This window comes from Mercenaria mercenaria, chromosome 1, assembly GCF_021730395.1.
Source record: "Mercenaria mercenaria strain notata chromosome 1, MADL_Memer_1, whole genome shotgun sequence".
NCBI lineage: Eukaryota > Metazoa > Mollusca > Bivalvia > Venerida > Veneridae > Mercenaria > Mercenaria mercenaria.
The window spans coordinates 28,054,913-28,078,130 of record NC_069361.1 but is presented as its reverse complement, the minus strand read 5'-3'; the positions used below and the strand labels follow the sequence as shown (position 1 = coordinate 28,078,130).

The window sequence follows — 23,218 nt, the reverse complement described above, 5'->3', positions numbered from 1 at the left end:
TGTTATTTCTGTTCTGTTTTTACCAAGACTTTTATACAATTTTGCATTGAAAAATGGTTCCAATATTTTCATGAAATTCTTACAGGGGAAATGTTTTTTTTTCTCTGGTACTGTACAAATATCAAAAGAATTACCAAAGTAATCTGATGTGATAGTAGATGACATGGCATACAATTTCTTAACATGTGATCTTTTTATTTATAATGAAACAAGTGTTGCTATATTTTCTTGTCTTTTGGAATCATGGGGTCTTTTCAATACCCAGGCAACAGAATTCCACTTAAGTTGTTTCTAGGGGGCATGAGGGGTGTTGCACTTTCCATTATCACCCATGAACAGACTCAAACGGAGCCTGCTATTATTTTGCTTGGATACATGCTATCCTTTCAAATGTTCTCTTTACTGATTTTATCAGCTATCACGACAGCTATCTTTAAGTGCTGAGTGGCGGCCTCAGAAAGTCTTCCCATACTTAGATTCAGTGTTGTTTTATTTTCTGGTCCTTTTGGATCATAAAGTACATTCAATATCTATGTAACAGAACTCCTCATAAGTTGGTGTTAGGGGGCATACTGGCTGCTGCACTTTCCACCACCTCTCATGAACAGGCTCAATCAAACAGTGTCCACTACATTTTTTCTTGGTTGCATTCTATGCTTTTAAAGGATCTTCTTATAGATTTAACTGTATAATGACAACACACATGACAATTTGAAGCCCTACATAGTGCTAACTTACAAATTAGCTTTACCAAAATGTTCCAAGTTGAAAAAGGGGCACAATCTTGTAAACTGTAAATAAAAGTTATGAAACCTGGTTCAGAGCGGTCATTTCATGACATCACAGAATAATGAAGAATTTGAAAGTGTATATTTAGTCAAACAGCTTCTGAGAAACCTGTTAAAATAACAAGTGGGCCAAGATGGCTCACCTGACTAACACACTAATAGTGTAAACATGTTTGACCTAGTGACCTACTTTTTGAAACCATATGACCCAGTTTCAAACTAGTCTGAGTTTTCAAGGAGATAAACATTCTGACCTAGTTTCATGAAGATTGGAGCAAAAATGTGGCCTCTAGAGAGCTAACAAGATTTATCTTCAATTTTGCCTAGTGACCTAGTTTTTTACCCAACCTGTCCCAATTCTTAACCTGTTCGAGAGTTCATGGAGACAAATATCCTGACCAATTTTCATTTGAACAAAAATGTGGCCTCTTGAGTGTAAACAAGCATTTTCTTTGATTTGACCTAGAGACCTAGTTTTTGACCCCACATGACCCAGATTAAAAACTCTCCAAGATTTTATGAAAATAAACATTCTGACAAAGTTTCCTGAAGATTGGAGCAAAAAAGTGGCCTCTAGAGTGTGAACAAGTTTTTCTCTTGATTTGACCTAGGGACCTAGTTTTTGACCACAGATTCGCAATCATCCAGGACTTCCAAGATAACAAACATTCTGACCAAGTTTTATGAAAATTGAATATAAAATGTGGCCCCAGGAGTGTAAACAAGCTTTTTCTTTGATTTGACATGGTGACCTAGTTTTTGAACCCACTTGATCCAGATAAAATTTCATGAAAACAAACACTCTGATCAAGTTTCATGCACATCAAATGAAAAATGCAGCCCCTATTGCATACACAAGTTTTTTCTTTGATTTGACCAGGTGACCTTGTTTTGACCCCAGATGACCCATATTCGATAAGAAGATCATTCAGATCAAATTTCACGAATATCTTGTCAAAAATGCAGCCCTTATTGCACACACAGCTTTTCTTTGATTTGTTTAAGTGACCTAGTTTTTGACCCCAGATGACCCATATTCAAACTTGACCTAGATTTCACCAAGACAAACATTCTATTTCTCATGAGTTTCAAACTTAAAATGTGGTCTTTAGAGTCTTAACAAGATTTTCCTTTGATCTGGTCTAGTGCCCTAGTTTTTGACCCAACATGACCCAGATTCGAACTTGGCCTAAAGATCATCAAGATAAACATTGTGACCAAATTTCATGAAGATAGGGTAAAAAATGTGACCTCTAGTGTGTTAATAAGCTTTTTCTTTGATTTGACCGGGTGACCTAGTTTTTGACCCCAAATGACCCAGTTTCGAATCTCACCTAGATGTCATCAAGACAAACATTCTGACCAATTTCATAAAGATTGGGTCACAACTGTTGCATAAAGAGTGTTAACAAGGCAAATGTTGACAGACGACGGACGCCAGACGACACACACCGCACGACGACATATATCAATTATTTCTGCCAGTCCCATTTTAAGTCTTTTTTAAGATCTTTATAACCTTAATCTTTTACGGAGTGACCACCAACACAACTGGAGATATCTATTAACCACAGTCAATCATCCTATGAAGTATGAAGACTGTAGGTGAAAGCGTTATTTAGTTACTGAGCAGAAGCAGTTTTCTTTTGAGGAAACAGTGACATTGTACTTTAACCTACAGACCCCACAAAACAATATGGTTCATCAACTGATCACAGGCAATCATTATGTAAAGTTTGAAAACCATAGTTCAAAGCGTTTTTTAGTTATTAAGCAGAAATGGTCTTCAGTTGAGAGGTCACTGTGACCTTGAACTTTGACCTACAGATCCCCAAAACATTAGGGGTCATAGACCACAGGCAATCATCCTACGAAGTTTGACAATTGTAAGTATGCAGAAACCATTTTTAGTCTCAAGGTCCCTATTACCTTGACCTTTTTACATACCAATCCTTTATATAATAAGGGTCATCTACTGACCACAGGCAATCATTCTATGAAGTTTGACGACTGCAGTACAAAGCCTACTTTAGTTATTGAGCAGAAACCATTTTCCATCTAGAGGTCACTATGAACCTTTAACCTATTGACCCCTTAAACAATAGAAGTCATTTACTAACCATAGGTAATCATCCAATAAAGTTTGATGACTGTAGGTCAAAATGTTCTTTAGATATCGAGTGTAAAACAATATCAGTCTCATGGTCACTGTGACTTTAAACTTTTACCTACTGACCCCCAAACCAAAAGGGGTCATCTACTGACAACGTGCAAGCATCCTATGAAGGCCAATGACTACTGGCTAAAGCATTCTTTGGTTATTGAGCAGACAATGGTTTAAGTCTCAAGTTTGACATTGGCCTACTGACCCCCAAAGGAATCACTGTGACCTGACATTTGATCCCTTTTAAACAATAGGGGTCATCTACTGACCAAAGCACTCTAGTTATTGATAGGAAACTTTTTATGTGTCAAGGTCATTGTGACCTTGACCTTTGGACTAGTGACCCCTAAAACAATAGGGGTCATCTGCTGACCACAGGCAATCACTCTATAAAGTTTGATTATTGTGATACCAAGCATTCTCTAGGCACTGATCAGAAACCAAATGGTCTACAGACTGACTGACAATTAGCAAAATAATATACCTCTTTTCTTTGCAGTGAGGCATAAAAATTGTTACGCAGGGAACAATTCACCTTGTCCAGTGATGTCCTTTCATGATGGCAAAAACTTGTGTGAACTTTGAAGCATTCAGTTTTGTAGTTTTCTATAAATCTGCTTACATGCAAAACTTTTGTGTCAAACCAACGAAAGAATGGAACTATTTCTTCAGTTTAGGCAAAACTAGATGTGTGTCCACAAGACATTGATGTCCCCACTTCCTGTCACTGCACTTTGCACATGGTTTCATGACTCTATGTGAATATTTTTGGATATGCAATGTAAACTTTTAGGCACTTTATGTGTATTTTTAACTAAGCTGGGGACCATAACTCTGGTCTAAGTTAAATCTCAAACAAAACACCGGTGCACAACTTTACATGTTATATAACAGTCCTCTAGGTCAAGTACTTTCTGACAGACATGGGACACAAATTTTTATGCAATTTTCAACATATTTTTGACATAACTCTGGTCTGGCTGACTGATATCCCAAACAGAACACTTTGTGTACAACTTCACATGCTATATAACAATCCTCTTATGTTTCATGACTCTAAGTCAAATAATTTTTGAGATGCATGTGACACAAATATTTATGCCCTTTTATGAATGTATTTTTGACTAAGCCATGGGCCATAACTCTGGTCTGGCTAAGTGAAATCTCAACGAAAATCCCAGGTGCACAACTTCACATGTAGAATAATATTCCTACATTTATAATCCTATGTCAAATACTTTTTGAGATACATGTGACAAACTTTCAGGCCTTTTTATTAATATTTTTGACAAATTCAAGGGCCATAACTCTGGCCTGGCTGTGTGAGATCCTAATTAAAAAGTCTGGTGCACAAAATTACATGCTGAATGACAATCCTGTGAGGTTTGTTGACTGGGTCAAATACTTTTTGTGATATGCAGGACACAAATTCAAACGGACAGACAGATGGCCAGTCTGAAGGACAGACTGATGGACAAGACACTTCATCATAAATACATTTACCATCTCTCTGCATAAAAATGTTTTTGGTTGAAAATTTTGTTATGTCTAATTTCATTTTGTACCATTCAACTGCTGAAAAATTCAGCTAAAATATAAATGTTTCAACCTTCCTGCTTCAAGAGATGGAAAGCAATATAATATAATTCAGCACAACTATTAGTGTTGATTTTTCTTAGCAAAGGGAAGTAATCCACAATGAAGCACTTCTGATTGCCCTCTCACTCTTAAATCCCATTCTGCACTGATCATTAGTAGCTTAATGTGGCAGACAGTAAACTAAGCTATAGTTACATGAGCAGTGTTGACAAAATATTCTTATTTTCCAGTCTAAAGGCAATGAATACTTCAGGCTGTTTTCAGGAAATGATTAAGTCACTGTATAATTTTCTTCAGAGAAAAACCAGTCCTAATGGCCTATGTGAGGAAAAGGTTTGCCACAAGTAAAGTAGCTTGCAGGCTACCAACAACATGTAAATTTTCATCTTTCACTATTAAAGTAAAGAATTTGGTTTTAAAAGACAAGCAAGCTTTTAATGTTTGTGTATTTCTAAGGTTATGCTACTTTTTTGGGAGGTCAAAAATGCACTGCTCTCCCACCCCCCTCCAAAATTTCCAGTCCCAATGGTTAACCATAATGCTGAGTAAACCTGACATATGATCACAGCAACAGGTTGAACACTTACATAAGGTAAAAGTTATTCTGAAGAAGTATGTGTACAATAATGAAAAACAACTTTTCAAGTCTTTTATGCATTTTTAATAACTGATTTTTTTTTTTGTTCATAAACTAAACAGTTTTATCATCCAGTTCTCTGATAACGTCCCTACATTTTGCCATGAGCACCTGTATTGCCTGCGACACCAACACCTCTGGTGGTAGGATTCCTGTTGATTCTACACTGACTGAAAAAAAGATAAGGAATATTTTATAAAGCCCCAATATGATTTTCTCTTCTTTAGAGCATCTAATGTAGTGTTTGAATTGGTCAAGCCCGAAGTGTTTGTAATAAAAAGCTTGTTCATAATGAAGAAATCTTTCACCAATTGTAAACTGTGATATCATCGGAATAAAAGTTTGTTGCCTATCCCTAAAGTTTATCTTCAATATGTCCGCGTGATGTTGTATTTCATACAAACATTTTTTGTCAAAGTGGAATCTGTAGCAAGTTGAAGTAATTATGAAAATATGACCACAAGAATTTAAGAGTTGGATCTAGTGTTTTATTTTGTAGTTTTAAAGAGTACATTTGAATTTGATACTGGGAGTAGGCTTCCAAATAACAAGAGGGTCATGATGACCATGGATCACTCACCTGAGTAAGGTGAGGTACATGTTTCAAATGTTAAACGATGTTAAATTATTAAGAAAGTAGGTCAGTAGATCACATCCATGGTGAATGAAAGTCAGTTTTAAGATCGGTGTACAAGTCATCCAAATTTCAAGGCTGTATCTTAAAAAACAAGAAAGTAAGTCTGTAGGTCAAGGTCACAGTCACAGTCAAGTGACCCCTACTTGGGGTCATCAGGTAATTATAATTAAACAGTCTAGGAAATATGATCAGATTTTTAAAAAAAAAATTAAAGTATTTTTTCCTATATAACTCAAAAAACAAGTGACCCCCAGGGCGGGGCCTCCTTTCACCCTAGGGGCATTATTTGAACTATCTTGTCAGAGAACCACTAGGCAAAGCTACATACAAAATATCAAAGGCTTAGGCCTTGAACTTTCTTACAAGAAGATTTTTGAAGTTTTTTCCTGTACAAGTCTATGTAAAACTTGGGACCCACAGGGCAGGGCCTCTTTTCACCCCAGGGGCATGATTTGAATAAATTTGGTAGAGGACCACTAGGCAATGCAACATACAAAGTATCAAAAACCTAGGCCTTGTAGTTTCAGGCAAGTTGATTTTTAAAGTTTATTAGTCCATGTAAAACTTGGGACTCCCTGGGTGGGGCCTCTTTTCACCTCAGGGTAATAATTTGAATAATCTTGGTAGGGGACCACTAGGCAATGCAACATACAAAATATCAAAAGCCTAGGCCTTGCAGTTTCAAACAAAAAGATCTTTTAAATCTTTTTCCTTTATAAGTCTATGTAAAACTTGGGACCATCTGGGCGGGGCCTATTTTCAACCCAGGGTAATAATTTGAACAATCTTGGTAGAGGACCTCAAGGCAATGCTACATGCCAAATATCAAAGGCCTAGGTCTTGTGGTTTCAGACAAGAAGATTGTTTAAGTTTTTTCCTATATAAGTCTATGTAATACTTCTTTTCACCCCTGGGGCATAATTTGACCAACCTTCATAGAGGACCATTAAATGATGTCACATGACAAATATTGAGGCTCTATACCTTGCGGTTTTGGACAAGATTTTTTAAGTTTTTCCTTTCGGTTGCCATGGCAACCAGTTTTCTGTGTGGAATTCAATTCTTTGAACAATTTTGAAAGGGGGCCACCAAAGGATAATTTCTGTGAAGTTTGGTGTAATTCTGCTCAATGGTTTTGAAAACGAAGATTTCTTTAGAAATTGTTGACGGATGGACGAACGACTGACCAAACACGACTGACAATGGACATTGAGCGGTCACAAAAGCTCACCATGAGCCTTTGGCTCAGGTGAGCTCAAAATAAGCGGACACAACTAAAATGTTTTCACATGATACTGCAGCTACTAAAACATTAACATACTGGGAGTGCCAATACTTACATATAAAATGATCTCTGACCCTGGTCAATTTTACAAGATCTTTGAGGTCATCATGTCTGAACACTTCTCTGCTACATGTATCTTTACGAGGATGAGCCACTCTAGCTTTCTGCTCACCTAAATGAGAAGTACTAAATAACTGATGACTGATTAACATTCGATCACACATTTTTAGCATGAAAAAACATGTATGGATATTAATTAAGTTACACTAAAGTACAAACAGCTAGTACAAGGGTTGCCAAGAAAATTTTGAGACTGCTAAAATAAATCTTGTTATTAAGATGTTTCAATTATTATCTAAGGAAAATTCAGAAAAAACATATATCATACATCCTTGATGTTTTTCTAAACTTATACCAGTAAGTACGGATCAGGTTAGAGTGATATGTCATTAAGTTTCAATTTTTAAGGTAATCCTATTTTCTTTCTTCATTCATCATCTATTACTGTTTAACCAGGTACTTTACGGACATTAACATGTAACATTACAATGTTAAATGTAACTATACCTACTTTTTCTTGCAAACATCCTTAACTCACACTTCATTTGCTGTTATCTTATCTCCCATTTCAAAATATTTTCAATTATAATTACATTAACATTATATAGATATGCAACCCAAATTGCAAACCCTGCTTTTATTATTTGTTCCCTTCAATGTTTCTGTAAATCTTTGAAACTACAACAGTTTTTTGTTGGGTTTAGAGTCACACCAACATAAATTGAGCCACACCATGAGAAAACCAACATAGTGGCTTTGCGACCAGCATGGATCCAGACCAGCCTGCGCATCCGCGCTGTCTGGTCAGGATCCATGCTGTTCGCTTTCAAAGCCTATTGGAATTAAAGAAACTGTTAGCGAACAGTATGGATCCTGACCAGACTGTGCAGGCAAGTCTGGATCCATGCTGATTGCAAAGCCACTATGTTGGTTTTCTCATGGCGCGGCTCATTTATATCATTAAAACTTTTCTGGCTTTTTGATGATGGAAGTAGACACATGGTGCAGCTAAGAATACTGTTCTGGATGGCCATCTGGGTAGAACCACCAACCTTCCATAAGCAAGGTGGATGGTTGTCTCACATGAAGAATCCAAAGTGAGGTTCAATATCCAACATCGGAGGCAAGCAAGTCAGTGACCTTAAGCACTAGGCTATGTAGGCCCCATACTACAAAACAGGGCCTCCTCTGCCATTCGCCAATGAAGCAAAATGCTACAAATTCAAAGAACTAGCTACAGGTTTTTGAAAGTGGTGACAAGAATTTTATTGATGTGGCCAAATTTCAGCAATTCAGCTTCAATTTGGCAGTTTCTCTCAAAAAGTGGCTACAACTTTCTGAGGTCCAGTGGAGGCCCTACAACAGTATCAATGCTCTAAGTCACTTTGATGCACATTAGAGGTTAAGAAAGGTTAAAAGTATTTCTCCTTGCAATGTAGGTATAAAAGATAGGTTTGCTGGAAAAATTCTCTCCAGGATCATATTTTTAGGGCCATTTTCGAATGCTTTGAGCCAGATGGAATTTCTGTATTTTATTTGTGTATTTTGTTTTATATAATTATTGTTTTTGTTGTTTTTAGTGTCACACCATGAGAGTTATAGGTCATACGGTGACCTTTTGTGTCCCCCAAAATCTTTTATACCATGATTATATTGCAAGGAGAAATACTTGTATTCACTTCAGTTAATCTGATAAAAATCTTTTTCACACTGAGATTTATGTTTAAACCAACAGTTAAGCTTTGACATTACTGATATTACCTTCAATATGATCTATTATCCAACCAAAGTGAGAAATCATTCTTCCTTGTTCTCTAATGAATCTGATGAAATATTTTTTCTCTTAACAATTCATAAGTGTTTGATCCAAATGACAAAATACGAGTACAGTTTTCCACAGAAATTGATGAAGATAGTTTCACAATTAAACTCTATTTGTTTTACTTACCATCTACAGTGTCAATTTCAATAACTCCAGGAGAAAAACATCTCTGCAATTTCACTGCTAGCTCTCCAGTTATAGGCTTTAACAATGTGATATCTGGTAACAGTCTATATGAGGCTGTAGCTACAAAACATACGTAGAGATGTTAAACAAACAAATCCATGACAAGTTATCATCATCATCTTCAGTAATCACCTCATTTTTGAAGAGTATACTAATAACTGAAGTCTTATGATTTCAAAATATAATGTCTGGTAAAGGGCTGGTTATTACATTTTTATTTGGTTATCTGATCAACTTGAAAGATAATACCCTTTTAGAAGTTGTTAAAATCAAAAGAGCTTTTGGAAGACAAAGCTTGACTCTTTCAAAGCCTTGTCACTAGAAAAAAGTGAAAATTAAAAAAAAATATACATAAAAGATACAATAGGGGAACAAGTGTGAATAATAAAACAGCTCTTCAACAGATAACAGGTCACATTAAAAACTTGCTATGTTGAAAAAATTTATGAAACAGCAATGCAGAGTTACTGGACATGTGTACCTAATAAAGTTTCAATCAGTTCCCACTAGTCATTACTGAGTAACCAGCCTACATACAAACTTTAACAAAAAGTTGAAAAGGGGGCATAACTTTGTAAACAAAAGCTTTACGAAGAACAGAGCGCTAATCTATTCGAAAATGTTTACCAAAATGTAAGTGGAATTGAGTGATACTAAGGAACCATATGAGATGTAACATAAATGAAAGTGAGAGAAACATAAAAGTCTGTTTCTTTATTGGGGAAGTGAGAGGTTGAAGGGCTATGATGCTAAGAAACAATAGGAGATAAATTTCATTGTAAGGAATGTAAAAAAAATATTTTGCTAGATTGGGTTAAGGAGTGGGGTGAAAAGGGTAGGGAGGGGAGTAGAAGTGGGAGTATCTGGGATACAGGTACTAAGAAACATTTCAAGATGTAAATGTATGAAGTTACAGTGAAATTGAGAACCATAAAACTTTAACCAACACTGTAATAAAACCAAAGATGTCTACTCCTTTCTAGATCAATCTTAACTTGAGGTTTGAAGATTACAGGGGCAGTAATTAAGGAGATAAACAAATGAGTGCAATAGCTTGACCTGTTCTTCAAATAGTCAATCTACAAAACCTACAACCAGTATAAATCATATATGAGCCACGCCATGAGAAAACCAACATAGTGCATTTGCCACCATGCTGTTCGCTTTCAAAGCCTATTGCAATTAGAGAAACCATTAGCAAACAGCATGGATCCTGACCAGACTGCGCGGATGTGCAGGCTGGTCTGGATCCATGCTGGTCGCAAATGCACTATGTTGATTTTCTCATGGCACGTGACGGCTCATATATTTTTTGCATCAAATTTCATAAATTCCTGGGACAATACGAATTGCAGTACACTATAGACTTAAAATCACTAAGATAAAACAAAAAGTGTACCTACCAACAGGAGAAAACTTTGCATGATCTTGTCCAATACCTTTAACACAAAATAACTTCAAGTCTAACTCCTGTAATCAAGAAATAGTTATGTTAACCTAAATTACAGCTGTTGGGATATACATTCAAAACAACCAAAACAAATGCATACTCTATTTACTATATAGTGTACATGGAAGCTTATTTAGTCACCAAAAGGAAACCATATGGGTGACCCTTTTAGGAGAAAGTTTTTAATTTTAGTTCGAGGATGGTGCAAGATATAGAAGTGGAGTTGGGAGTTTAAACTCACCATTCATAATTTCCTAGGCTGCTGTTATTGTTATTTCAGATCATTATTTTAATTCTCATTAAAAACTGCATTTTGACACAAAAAACATCAACACTGGTGATTACTTTCTTAACAAGGAATTGTTTTCCGTAGGGTTGCATTAAAACTGATCAACAAAATAATAAGATGGTATGTTCGTGACAAAATATAAGTTAAAACTTCTTGGGTTTACTTTACTTGTCTGATGACAAAAGATAGAATTAACACACTGTAGAATTCATCGCATAGCTCAACATCAAAATAACTTACTTAGTCAAGTAAGTTTGAAACATGTAGTAAGAGTATTCCATATCCCTAATTAATGTAATGCTACTATAACACCTTGTCATATATCAAAGGCCACAGAAAACTATTTCAATAATTTATAGGAACATATTCAACTTAGGTCTCTGAGTTTATCATTTTTATAAAAAAAACAACAACAATTCTTTCCCACACACTCTTACCTGACCAGGTCTGAGTTTGGCAATGAGAATGTCATCATGTACTGGCCTGATGTCTCCTTCTTTAAACTACAATAAAAATAGAGTAACACACTTTTGTCTCAATACAACAAGACAAAACTCGAGAATACCACATACAGAAAACAACGTGTTTTAAGATGCATTACCTTTTAAAAGTAAATGAGACTAAGCTAAAGTCACATATGAATGACAGGATAAGGAAAATGTTCAATTAGTTTTATTTATATTTTTTTTATATTTTCTGTTGTAATATTAAGGTGTTTCAAATACAGAGCCTGCTACACATTTATGACAATTCTTGATCAGCTGAACTGTAAATTTCTGCTACACACCACTGATGAAAAATATTGCTGATTTCTTGTGTAAGTCACTGCTATATTTTGTTAAATGTATAAATATAATTTTTAAGCTATTTCCAACATATCTGGTGATATCCTGAAATTTCTATTTCTTTCCTTTAATATTTTGACCTGTATATTTTGTCCCTAATTGTGACTTCTAATTTTGCTTGAAGAAATTATTGGTACAAACATCAAGAGCTATCAACAACATACAAAGTCCAAGTTTATTAAACAGAGTCTGGAGACAAGTCTCAAAATTCAGAGCTCAGTTTTGAAATTGACAAGACTGTTCTTCTACTTTAGTTTTATAACCTCAAGTGAAGTACTTACTATCTGTGCCTGATTACCAATAGGAATCCACTTTAAATGTTTTGTTGTGACTGAAAAAAAGAGAGAATGTGAAACTGACATTAGAACACATAATGTTTGTTTGTTTGTTTTGGGTTTAATGCCATTTTTCAATAGTATTTCAGTCATGTAACGACGGGCAGTTAACCTAACCAATGTTCCTGGATTTTGTACCAGTACAAACCTGTTCTCTGCAAGTGACTGCCAACTTCCCCACATGAATTATCAGAGGTGGAGGACGTATTATTTCAGACACAATGTCTTTTATCAAATCGTCACATAGAACATACGCCCCACCCGGGGATCGAACTCGCGACCCCGCCTTTCGTAGACCAACGCTAAGTGCAGGCGGGCTGACACATAATGACTTTACAGGTTTCATGCTGGCAACAGACATTGGGTTTTCCTTATGCATCAGCTCAGGTTTTGACAGACATCTAGGTGGGACCACAGACCTTCCTCACACAGAATCTCGTAACAGTAGTTGAGGCTCAAACATGCAGCAGTAATCCAACTAGCTATGTTAGATGATACGGAATGACAGTACAACTTCCATCACAGTAAGACTGGACAACATAAGACTATTCCAATCTACTTATAATTTCATTATGCCAATGATGACACACTTTCTAGCCAAGAAAGGGTCACAATTTGAATTGTTTTCAACCAATAGTTCTCTAACTTGATTATATCAGTACATTTTATGAGTAGAAAGCCTTGTGTAAAGTTTTTATCAAATACATGTACTTGTTTCAAAGAAACAGCTCAATAATTACATGCAAAGCTTTAATCTTATTCTTTAACCTAATTCTCTCAGTAAAAAAAGGGCCACAATTTACATTTAATTCTGTCAAGAGCTATCTAGCTTGTTTTTTCCTGTAGGTCTGTTGACAGGAAAACCTTCTGTGAAGTTTCAATTTTATACAAACAATAGTCACTGTGTTATATATTTTTAATACAAAACTTTAACCAAGGTGTTATGCTTACAGCACCACCGCTAACATGCAGGTGAGCAGAATAGCTCTCGCTATTCATCTATATACATTTGTAACCAAGCTTTCAAAAACTTGCCAGAACAAGAAGCTGCTTTCAATAAACGCTTGATGCCCCCGTTGGCATCCTTGTTGATACAAAGCAACTTAAGTCTAAAACGAGGTCAAGTTCAAGGTCAAACTGAGGTCAGTTGATGTCTGAAGATGAGGAATGGTCACAGGTTACATCTGCATTAGTATCAAGTCATTCTAGTAAGGGGTATTGATGCTAGACGAAATGGTCCCATTTGGTTAACCTCGTACGGACGAACGGAAGGACAGGACAATCACTATATGCCTCCCGCATCAGTAGATGCCGGGGGCATAAAATCATAACATGTTAACATATGAATAGAATTTGTTGGATTATAAAATTTTAATTCTGATGACAAAATTAAGTTCTACAAGCAAAGCTCTTTTTTTCAGTTTTGGCAGAATGGCGACCTGCTAGGTGAGAAAAACTGAGCTGTAATCATTAAAGTAGGTGAACTAATAAACTAATAAAATCAGGCGAAAGATACCTTTATGGTCCTTGTAGAGTTCATCAGGATCTGTGGCATCTTTTACATGTGGATTACGTGTACATTTCACCTTCAGTTCAAACTGTATCGTGTCTTCTTCTGTAGGCTCTGAATCAGCTACAAACAAGTATAATAACAAACATTAATCTGGTTAAATCATCTGTTATAAGCTTAGGATGAAATAACTCTGTATGTTCAGAAAAATAATGTAAATGAAGTCTGTAAAAAAACTATACCCAGTCTTGATAACAATGCATATGCATCAGCTAATAATAACCTGTAAGCTGTCAGTCCTAGGCATACTTAGTCAAAAACCAAAGATCTGTAAACCCATCTGCAGATTATGAAAGCTAGATCACAAACATCCATTTGTAGAACCACTCAAAGAATTTGTTTTCAACAACAGCACTAGCATGGTTACAACAACCAATACTGTTTTATAAAACAAAATGAATGTATGTACAGTGAAACACTGTTTGGTGGCTTGAGCAACGGGGCTGACTTGAGCAATCCCTGTGGTCCCGACAATTTCCTTTACTGGCATCCCTTTTTGAAACCCTGGGTATTTAGGTCATTTTGCTCAAGCCTTTACAACTCCAAGTGATTGTTGTTTGACTGTACTGCATTACTAACATACTTTCAAAAGTGTGGCAAATCTTTTATTTTTGTACCTTTTGTCTGCTATATCTGAAATTATTACATGACTCTTTATATAAATCCCCTGTCCATATTTTGTGCTATATGACCAGACTATATTCAACACATGCATACTGGGATAACAAGTCAAAAAAGTGAAAACAAAACAGTGAAAATTAATTTCTGATATCATGTAATAAAACATTTATTGAATGACTTGCCCGTCAATAGTTTAAACTATTGATCCTTCAGATCTCAGGCAATTGCTTTGAATACTGACAGAACAAGCCAGTCCTTAAGTCCTAGTGTATAACAATGAATTTATGTAACATAAATTCCAATGTAATGGTGAAACTTATTGTGCCACTTAATACATTTATTCATGTGTCCTTTTAAGATAATCTTTCATTCAGCTTAAAACCATCAAATTAATGTTTACCATCTTGTTTATATTCAAAGAGTCTAGGATCAGCTTTGATTGGAATAAGTCCCAGTCTGTGGGCTAACACTTCATCTTGTATAATAGAGGTGTTGTTGTATATGTGTACTTTCTCTATAGCCATGGTGGGAACCTGTTAAATACAGAAGTGAACAATTATAACAACTCTACTCAGAATCACAATTCTACAGCTACAAAGTTTTCCTATTGACAATACTATATATCAGTAAGTGCATCTGATCTATTCACTGACCTATAAAGATGCTATTTGTAGAGCATTGCTAATATAAAATGAATAATTAAAATGTAATTCCTTCCCTCTATCCAACATTCGTAACTGGACACCTACTGATGCCCAGTACAGATAGTAAGACAATGGTAAATGGTATTATATTTGTAATCAAGTTGATTTTTTTCTGCTGGGTATAAAGTCAAAAGGTCTGGCAAGTCTAATTTTTATGGAGGAAGGCTTTATGGATCTCCGAGGATATTTCTTCAGTTTTTGACATGGTTCGGCAAATTGGTAGATCTACAAACCATTGCAAGCCAGTCTGACAAGATGGCTGAACTTCAACTACAGAATGGCATTATATATGTTTCTACAAATTAAATCATGAAATACATCTGTTGATATACTTCAAAGAATATTTTCAATTATACAGTGGAGATTTATAACATTATATGTCATATTTATGTTGGCTTACATGAAACTACTTCATGACGCATTTCACAAGTCTGCCACAATATTGCTTTCAAGTCAGTTTTGAATAGCAAAGTTTAGAATGCATTCCATCAAATCTCTGACAGACAAATACTTTTCTACTGGAGAAGTCTTATAAAAATGAGTTTAGAATGTATACCATTAACTTCAAAATCAGTGGAAAGAATATAATTTATCACGTTTGACGTCGCCCAAGTGTAATACAGCCATTACATAAAAATGATAATACACTAGTGTAATAAAGCTTCGACGTCAACGTCCTTTATAGTATAGGAAACGTTGGTCAAATTGACTTGTTATTCAACTTGTTTAGTAAATTCAATATGAAAAGACACTCATGTAATATCCTCTATTTATTCACAGGATAAAGTTTTGAACAAGTTAATTAAGAGTGGTTATGAACGAACCTCTGCAAGGAGGATCCTTCTGAAAGCATTTGCAATAGCTGCATCAATACCTATCATGTCAAACTCCAGGTCTTCTGCTGTCGATCTCCCAATCTCTATACGGAAATTCTGAAATATTGAATGAACTTATGAAAACATTTCACCTTTCTCAGACCTCAAAATGATGATGTTAAGTCTATGTCGAAATCTGCTAGAAAATTTAACAACTAAGAAAAAACAGAATTAAAAGTCATAACCATAGAGACTGATGATTGCCGTTGCAAACTATAGGGATAAGACTTTTGAAAGATTGTCTTATAACAAAGACCCTGTCTGATAACTGGGTCCAAGACTACTGGTATAAAACTGAACCAGAAGACCAGTCTCAAACCTCCAACATCTAATTGCTGATTCTGAGATCAGTCTCGAAAATGACCGTTGAAAAGATTGTATTTTGAGCCAGTTTTATAACCATGCACCCTGAAGATGATCCTGAGAAATAACAGCAATATTCCTTATTATTATATGACTCCTCATATAAATTGCCAGTCCATACTTTGTGCTATTTGACCACTCTATTTTCAACACTAACTTAGTAAGATTGCTGGGCTAAAGTCAAAACTTGGAAGTAAAAAATTATGATGTCATGTTGGCTTGCCTGTTAAAACTACTTGCCCTTGGGGAAGCTGTTCAATAAGTGTATGCTTATGAATAACTGTGTTTGGAGAAGATTCAAAATGTGCAGGCTTGTAACCATTGATAATCTAAGACAAGGTACATATAACACGCAAATAAAACAGGATTTACTCAAGAGTTAACTAACACTACCTTTTCAAACTTTTCTTGACTCCACGTGTCATCATAGCCTTCGTAAGAGCCTGGGAAGTCTGTACTGTGCACCTGAAACATATTATATTTCAACTATAAGTGAGTGGATATGTTGTTGCAGACATTACAAATGAGCCGTGCCATGAGAAAACCAACATAGTGGGTTTGCGACCAGCATGGATCCAGACCAGCCTGCGCATCCGCGCAGTCTGGTCAGGATCCATGCTGTTCGCTTTTAAAGCCTATTGGAATTGGAGAAACTGTTAGCGAACAGCATGGATCCTGACCAGACTGCGCGGATGCGCAGGCTGGTCTGGATCCATGCTGGTCGCAAACCCACTATGTTGGTTTTCTCATGGCACGGCTCAAATGTATCTGTTTATTTTCAGTTGATACTCTTAATGAGAAGTGTTCGACACTATTTCGCATAAGAAAAATTCTTTTTCAGGACATGTCAATCATGAAAATAAATTAAATGGTGTCATTTAACGACATGATATATTGAACTACTAATAGATAAGTTATTTCAGCTTGTCTGATACTTGTTGAGCAGTCAGAGATTTTCCAAAATATAAATAAAACATTCAAATTGACAAATTTTTTAAACATTAATTCAAAGAAAATGTTTCCTTTAAACTGAGAGAAAACGCATTTATGGTTTCCTATTTTCACAGTGTGGCAAATGGCAACATCTGAACAACTTCTGATGTACTAGCAGAACCTTAAACAAGAGCTTTCGGAGGACAGCAACGCTCGACTCTTCCACAGCCTTGTCAATTGAATGAAGACAAAAGTCAAACAAGAGGGCCATGATGGCCCTATATCACTCACCTGTTATCATTGCACTTAAGGACAAGAAGGTCAAACAACAAAGGGAAGAAATTTAACCAAAAAGAAAACAAAATTCTTACAAGGAACAGATATGTCAAAATACACCTAAAAGTTGGAGGTACCATCCATGTTGTACCACAGAAAAGTGGTCTTGGTATCTTCATTAGTTATGGAGATATACCCATTTTAATTTGAAATAAAGGGAGGTAATTTGACATAAAATCAGTCCATAGTTATCTACCCTGATTGTCTCAGTCCAACTAATGACAATAATGAAATTTCAAGTCAGTCCAATAAGTACTTACTGATATAATTCCATTTTAATTACAATCAGGGGAGGTAATCAGATATAAAATAAATCTGGAACCTACGACTGGATCTGACAGATTCGTCATGGAATCCAAGATTTATTGTTGTTGAAGATATTTTGGAAGTTTGTATCAAATCAAACCATAAATGAAGTCTCTATATGGCTGCAAAAGCCAAAATAGCAAATTTTGGACCTTTAAGGGGCCATAACTCTGGAACCTATCCTGGAATCTGGCCAGTTCAAACAAGGAACCAAAATCTTGTGGTGATACAAGTTTTATATAAGTCTGGTTAAAATCAAATCATAAATGAAGCAGCTATTGTGCAAACAAGGTCAAAATAGCTAATTTTGGCCTTTTCAGGGGCAATAACTCTGGAACCCATAATGGGATCTGGCCGGTTCAAACACAGAATCGAGATCTTATGGTGAAACAAGTTTTGTGCAAGTTTGATTAAATTCAAATCATAAATGAAGCTGCTATTGTGCAGACAAGGTCAAAATAGATAATTCTGGCCAGGGCTATCAGGGGCTGTAACTCTGGAACCCATAATGGAATCTGACCAGTTCAACAAAGAAACCAAGATCTTGTGGTGATACAAGTTGTGTGCAAGTTTGGTTAAAATCAAATCATAAATGAAGCTGCTATTGTGCAGACAAGGTCAAAATAGCTAATTTTGGCCCTTTCTGGGGCCATAACACTGGAACTCATTAAGGGATCTGGCCGGTTCAAGAAAGGAACCAAGATCTTATGGTGACACAAGTTTTATGCAAGTTTGGTTAAAATCAAATCATAAATGAAGCTGCTATTGTGCAGACAAGGTCAAAATAGCTAATTTTGGCCCTTTCAGGGGCCATAACTCTGGAACCCATGATGGGATCTGGCCAGTTCAAGAAAGGAACCAAGATCTTATGGTGATACAAGTTGTGTGCAAGTTTGGTTAAAATAAAATCATAAATGAAATTTATGGACGGACGACGGACGAAGGGCGATCACAAAAGCTCACCCTGTCACTATGTGACAGGTGAGCTAAAAAGGGGCATAATCTTGTAAAAATGCAAAACAGGGTTATGGAACCTACACAGTGCATATCAGCTTATGACAGTGGACAAGTGTGTGAAGTTTCAATCCATTCCCATTAGTGAGTACTGAGATACCAGCTTACATACAAAACCTTAACCAAATATTTCTAAGTCGAAAAAGGGGCATAATTTTGTAAAAATGCAAAGTAGAGTTATGGGACCTGTGCATTACATGTCAGATCATGACAGTGAACAAGTACGTGAAGTTTCAATCCATTCCCATTAGTGGATACTGAGATACCAGCTTACATACAAAAACTTAACCAAAAAATGCTAAGTGGAAAAAGGGGCATAATTTTGAAAAAAAAACAACAAAGTAGAGTTATGGGACCTGCTTAGTGCATGTCAGATCATGACAGTGAACAAGTGTGTGAAGTTTCAATCCATTCCCGTTAGTGAGTACTGAGATACCAGCTTACATACAAAACCTTAACCAAAAATTTCTAAGTCGAAAAAGGGGCATAATTTTGTAAAAAAGCAAAATAGAGTTATGGAACCTGTGCAATGTAAGTCATCTTATCACAGTGAATAAGTGTGTGAAGTTTCAATCCATTCCCACAAGTGGTTACTGAGATACCAGCTTACATACAAAAACTTAAAACCGAGACCGACTTACTACAATCAAAGCAGTATAAAATACACAGAATGGCAACAGGAGATAATCTCACTTAAGCTTGTGTCACCGTGTTATCTTATTAAAGCGTCTCACTCATGATCAAATCAACAGACGCCACTGGCTATAAGGCCGGCATGCAATAAACCGAATTGGGTCCAGTTTTCAGATGACAACTGTTAATTTTTCAGACTTCCAATCATAAATTCATTCCTTCCCCGTGTCATTATAAACAAACAATCTGATCGAAGGTTTTTCACGACACAAATTTTTATCCTTCTGCTGTCTGTTTCATACACAGGTAAAATGAGATCTCATTCAGTTCCCATGTGATGATGGTGAGATTTGCTCTATATGCCTTTCAAGTTGCCGATCTATTTATTTTTAAAGCTCTTTGCTACAATGAAATAGTTAGTAATAACATCTTTTTTGCTTTAAATCTTAATGAAATTTCTTTCCGCCACAGGACATAGAAAATTATTTTAGTGCACTATCAAATGTCTGACACTACAAGCAGCCATTGTTAAATTCCGAAAAGTGGCTATTCGTAGGGCTCTCCCATATGAATAGTGAAATAGCCGATAGGCGGTTATTCGTATGGCAGTTTTGTGTTACACGTTATACTGAATATATTCGGCTGATATAATTTCACCCAATTTCTTTACTTTTCCGGTAAGGAAATCAAGAGAAGACAGATAAAACAGGAAGTGATTTCCCCTACTATAACGCATTTTATTACTTTTATTTGTTACATCACACTGACCAAGTGTTTTCAACAAAACCAGTTAGAGAGAATTATAGATCTATGTTTCATGTATATACATGCAGTTTTTCACAACAGTACAAATCTCTTACTAAACTTACCTTTCCCTGTTGTGTGCATACGTAATATAATAGCATAATCTATCATATAAATATAATAGCATAATCTAGTAAGGACCCAAATATTAAATTAGTCATAGGAACCCAGGGTTTCCTCTGGGTTAATTTCACTTTGCGCCAACAAATTCGCCAATCAGGAAAAGTTTGCACCAGTGGCTCTCAAGTTGGAGGCAATAGTCTGTGATGGGCTTCATACCATTTTCTTTTTCAATCTCTTTTTTATTTGATTCTTTACAGTAACCGTGCAATTTGCTCTTGAACCAGTCTATCCTAATATCACATTAAATCAAAAATAGTTTTTAATCTTCTCAGCCATTTTCAAGAACATTTTCTAAACAAAAGTAATTGCTCAATCTATAAAATTATCCCTTTATATAGTTTGCCATTTTTTATTATCTCCCTTTAATGGTCATTTTCACTAAATAGATGTTTTTAAAACATGAATATTTATCCTAATATCACATTGAATCAAAAATAGTTTTTAATCTTCTCAACCATTTTCAAGAACATTTTCTGAACAAAAGTAATTGCTCAATCTATAAAATTATCACTTTATATAGTTTGCCATTTTTAATTATCTCCCTTTAATGGTCATTTTCACTAAATAGATGTTTTTAAAACATGAATATTTATCTCTTTATTCTTTTAACTTTTTATTTCATAATTTATTTAGGTCATTTATCAAAAACAGTGTTGTTTAATATTATTTTATAACTTTTGAAAAGCTTTTTAAAATGCTTAAGTTTCATTATATATATATATATATATATATATATATATATATATATATATATATAACTAAATTTCTATTTCTTTTCATACTTACTAATGTATAGCGAAAATACCACCTACAGATATTATTAGCACTTTGTTTTGAAGCTCTGGGGTTGAGCTTTTTAAAATTATTGGTGTGTATATCAATGCTTTTACGTTGGGCACGTAAAAGAACTGCTTTAGTTCATTTGTATCTCAAAAATTCTTCATTGAAATTATACGACCGCGACTGAAATTAACAAACGCGTAGATTTAGTTCATTTGTATCTCAAAAATTCCTCGATTGAAATTATACAACCGTGACTGAAATTAACAAACGCGTAGATATTTAACAACGCTTGTGCAAAATTTATCTATTTACGATCGGAGAATATGTGTATCTTTTGATCGCGCTTTGGCGTGTCATTATTTCCGGCATTTTCTCGGTCTCGATTACTTAGGCGAATCGGATTGTCATTGAAAAAACCTGTAAATTTATCTCGCGTTTTTTGCATCATAAAAAAGGTGGTGCATCAGACGAAGCACGCAGCTAATATTTCGTTTCATTTGCTTTCGTGTAAGTAGGCGGGGCTAAATTTGGCGAATCAGATTGACTGATAATCGTTCTTGTGTGGAGGAATGCTCTAGTGACTCGGCGAAGTTTTAAATTATGCCCTGAGGTGTAAATCGATATTGACATGTTGTGTATTGTCTTCGTGTAGCGTTAAATATCGGAAAATCCGTTATTGCGTCCTTGAGAAAGATCAGAAGATCAGATCGACAATTATCTTGTAGGCGCCAATGAAATTCGCCAATTGAAGATTTTTTTGCACCAAAATTTACATTTTGTCTGGAATCTAAACATATTTATTGAAAAGAATACCAAGCCCTTTAATTTAGTTTCATACTTGACGTTTGTCACACATCACTTTGACATGTTTGCACCAATTCAGACCTGACATTTTATGCACCAAAATTTACATTTTGTCTGGAATCTAAACATATTTATTGAAAAGAATACCAAGCCCTTTAATTTAGTTTCATACTTGACGTTTGTCACACATCACTTTGACATGTTTGCACCAATTCAGACCTGACATTTTATTTGTAACATGATGACCAAAGTGAATTTTATGTCATTTCCGAAATCGGTTGAAAATATATCAGTTGAATGACTTCAGTACAATGTATTGTAATACAAAACTGCCATACTAATAACCACCTGCGGGCTATTTCACTATTAGTACGGGAAAGTCGTACGAATAGCCTGCCATTGCCATTTACATGATTAGTACACTCAATTTTAAAAATGCACCTTTCATGTAAGACAATCATTTCATTTGAATAACTAAATTTCTGTGGGTACATAAGTTGTGATGTGCATGCATCGGAATGATGCGGATAGCACTTCAAACTTTACTAATCTGATTAAAGTTTTACATGAATACTGATTACATTTATTTGATATGTCATCTCAACTAAAATATGATGTAAATGACCCACAAATTATATCTTGTAAAAGGAGACCCATAGTCCTACACAGTCTCTACTGGTACGGACACTTCGAAAATACCGTCATGTCATATGTGTAAAAACACAAATTACATTTTCAAGGCCGTGTTCTTTCAACTCTACACGTGTTCTTATTTCTTTTGTTCTCTCCATCATTAAGAAAAATAAAAGAGAAGACGAAACGTCTTGAAATTTCACGTGTTTACATTCAGGATGAAATCCGATAATGTCCGAATGTCAGTTGAGCGTATTTGCCATACCGTGCCGTGCGCCCATTACTAAAACACGGAACGGAACGGATTGGAACAACTGAAAATACGGAACAGAAATTAAAAAGACGGAACATATATTACGGAATAATTTTAAATGGAACAGAATAAAAATACAGAACAGTGTATCAAAGAGAATCTTGGACGTTTCGACCCCAAGACATTTCAACCCCGAGACATTTCAACCCCAAAATTTAATTTTCTTGGACAATTCGACCCCAATGACATTTCGACCCCTCAGAAATAGTTGTATGTTTTCATTTTATATTTCTTCCATTTTACATATTTTAGAAAATATGAATATATAGATCTATATAAATATTCTATTTTTAAATACATGTCAGT

General features: G+C 35.3%; 1 protein-coding gene across 1 annotated transcript; it reads right to left on the bottom strand.

Moving 5' to 3' along the window:
- Positions 1–5,197: 5,197 nt before the first annotated feature.
- LOC123542905 (DNA-directed RNA polymerases I and III subunit RPAC1-like) lies at positions 5,198–22,838 on the bottom strand. Its single transcript, XM_045328954.2, has 11 exons — positions 22,698–22,838; positions 16,624–16,695; positions 15,817–15,924; positions 14,689–14,821; positions 13,614–13,730; positions 12,044–12,093; positions 11,355–11,420; positions 10,582–10,648; positions 9,119–9,238; positions 7,166–7,282; positions 5,198–5,358 (listed from the first exon to the last, which is right to left on the bottom strand). Exons 1-11 carry the CDS (start codon positions 22,758–22,760, stop codon positions 5,243–5,245), a joined length of 1,029 nt encoding a protein of 342 aa, XP_045184889.1. The 5' UTR covers positions 22,761–22,838; the 3' UTR covers positions 5,198–5,242.
- Between the last annotated feature and the right edge of the window lie 380 nt (positions 22,839–23,218).